At 47.4% G+C, this 2559-nt stretch overlaps 1 protein-coding gene across 1 annotated transcript; it reads left to right on the forward strand. All coding sequences in view use genetic code 11, as the record gives it.

The window, feature by feature from the left end:
- Positions 1 to 2005: 2005 nt before the first annotated feature.
- On the forward strand, positions 2006 to 2298 carry EGR_11036 (hypothetical protein; the record flags this gene model as incomplete). Its single annotated transcript, XM_024500285.1, has 2 exons — positions 2006 to 2067; positions 2151 to 2298. 2 exons carry the CDS (start codon positions 2006 to 2008, stop codon positions 2296 to 2298), a joined length of 210 nt encoding a protein of 69 aa, XP_024345301.1.
- Between the last annotated feature and the right edge of the window lie 261 nt (positions 2299 to 2559).

The raw sequence follows: 2559 nt of genomic DNA on the forward strand, positions 1-2559 counted from the left end.
TTTCTAAAGACGTTTGGACAGCCACTGTGAAACATCTTGCGCATTTTCAACTTTAATTATTGCAACTGTTATAAATGCGACCATGGATGAGTCAAACGGAATGGATCGTCTCGTGAAATTCCTTTACAATCTTACTGAAATTAACATTGATGGAATGGCCATGTCGCATATGGGTGAGGACTCTTCAAGGCATGTCGTCGCATTAATGCAAATTTTGTAGATTTACAAGGTTGGCAAACCCGTAACTGCAAATTGGAGGGATTATCTTTTGGGAAAATGGTTCTCACTTCTCCCTGTTTGCCCGCGTATGAGAAATATATGTCAGTTTAGGTCAAATTTGGTTCACCAACTCGGTCACTTTCTTCGTGCAGTGAAGAACCGGCGAAACATTGGCGTAGGTGCCTTATTATTATTAATGAATCCAGTTTTATAACATACTTTGCTGCACCAGTGTGAAGTTTGCAGGCGTCTAATGTTTGCAAATTTGTAAGTGAAAGCCAAAGATATTATCGCTTAGAGGAATGGGCGCCTCTAGCGGTTCGACAATCCTGTGTTGCAGTTGAAGAGTTGAGTGTGGTGGGGCCTCCAATTTCATCGGTTTGCAAGTCTCTAGCGTGTTTGCATCGGACTCACCCCTGCCTGGAGGCGAACGTGATGGGGATCGCTGAGCATTTCAAGCAACTCATCTTAACAGTTTATAATACTGGGACTTGCCGGATAACAGAATCCCTTGTCTGCTGGAGAGCTTTTGGAATCTGGTGAGCATGAGAAGTCTCCTTGTAATAGGTAATCATAGTAGTCCATTTTCTGACAGCGTTCATAGGTAGATATGTAGTGAGTGATAAGTCCTCTATTAACCCCTTCATCGGTGCATTTAAACAATCGTCTATGTGCATTGCCGGTGGCCAACATGCGAGAATGAAGGAGCCCAGGAATATTTAACAGAGGAACAATTGACTGCTCTGCTTACTCCATGCTGTCTCTAAATCTGGGGAGTCGCGGACATTGAGTCTTTCTGACAATCCCTGGATGGCGCCTTTCTCTACGGTGAAGTGCGACGCAATTGCCACAAGTCTTTCTCGTCCTATCTGCAGTATTTTAGCAGAATTATGGGCATTAATCGGTGGTTGGCTATGGCGAATATTGTCCGTCTTGATCGTGATGTGGACGTGAGGTAGCCATGTCACCTAACGACTGGCACGTGGTGTAGGATGTATTCACTTCAGGAGGAAGGTTATTTGGTGCCACAAGGTAGATGCCACCAGCGATGTTTTGAGTTTAAATTGGAAGCGGGGTTAGGTGTTTGCACCTTTGAACAGGCTTATGCAATGGCAGAACTTGTGGTCCACGACGGTCCGGTCAACAGGTTTTGGGAGGGTCGGGGCTTTGTTGTAGCGTTTTAGAGGCTGTAGCAGTGGTATTTGGCAGATGAAGTGGTGGCCTTCAGATTATCACCATGTCGGGAGCTGCTGATGTCGGCTCACTAGTGCATTTCTAGGTCGTCGGTATTATGCCCTATGGGCATAAAGTTCGGACTTTAGGGGGCGGTGTTGATGTCTCGTCGAGAGGCTAGCAACGAATGGCCGCTGGGGGATAGTGAGCTCCGCGGTATCGGGTTGGTGTGAGTTCAGTTGTGGTAACAAGTTGGTGGGTCTGGCTGTTTCAAAGGCGTAGCAGACCATTATCATTACCGTGGCATGGGTACGAATGAGATTGTCGTGCTTAAAGGGCATGGGGAGGGGGAGGTGGTGCGGCCGCTGTCATGCGCTCGTGCACTTACTTAGGAGTGGAGTGATCGGTACTTCTCTACCTCCTGCGGGTCGATGGAGGGCGGTGTGTCAGATCTGGGAAGGAAGGGTGGGCTCGTTGCATTCGTGGGATGCAAGTGGTTGCGTGCACTAATGTTTTTGATAGGTAGTCACTTCAGGGTTGGATATCCAGCTGTGGGCTCGGTCTTGGGGCTATTGCCTGGCGGGAGTCTGCTTTGCAGGCTGGAGGTGGCGGAATGACAGCTGCACCGAGCAGTGAGTGTGTGGGTGCTGTTGCTCACTCTGCTGATGCACCCAGGTGCGGATTGCCAAGCACCCCTACTGCGTGTTTTCTGCAGGAGGGGCACACGATATTTCCATTAGCCTATTTTTTTGGTACAGGATTAGTGATGTATTGCTCTGTCTTTCATATGCAGTAATAACCTCATTTCAATGCACTGCTGTTGGTTCTTATGGTGAGCTCATTGTTTTGGGGAGACCATGGAGTGTTATTTCCAGATATGACTCAAGAGTTGAGTACATAGCATGAGGTGGCAGAGGCGAAGGTGATTGTGTTGAATTTTTTTCGGATCGATGAGAGGAGGGGTGTTGTTGCAGTTCTGCATGACAGCCACACTTTGTCTATTGTGAGAGCTTGGTGAATGTAGTAGGGGCTGCAGTGAGTAAAGTAATGGTTAATTTGTGTAGCTGATATTGGTTTTAACATCATATGTAACCTGAGTTCGGATGCGCACGTGTTGCATTATAGCGGTTTGGCTTGGCAATGGTACAGCATCTAAAGTATGAGGTG

This window comes from Echinococcus granulosus (genome assembly GCF_000524195.1).
Source record: "Echinococcus granulosus chromosome Unknown EG_S00339, whole genome shotgun sequence".
Taxonomy (NCBI): Eukaryota; Metazoa; Platyhelminthes; class Cestoda; order Cyclophyllidea; family Taeniidae; genus Echinococcus; species Echinococcus granulosus.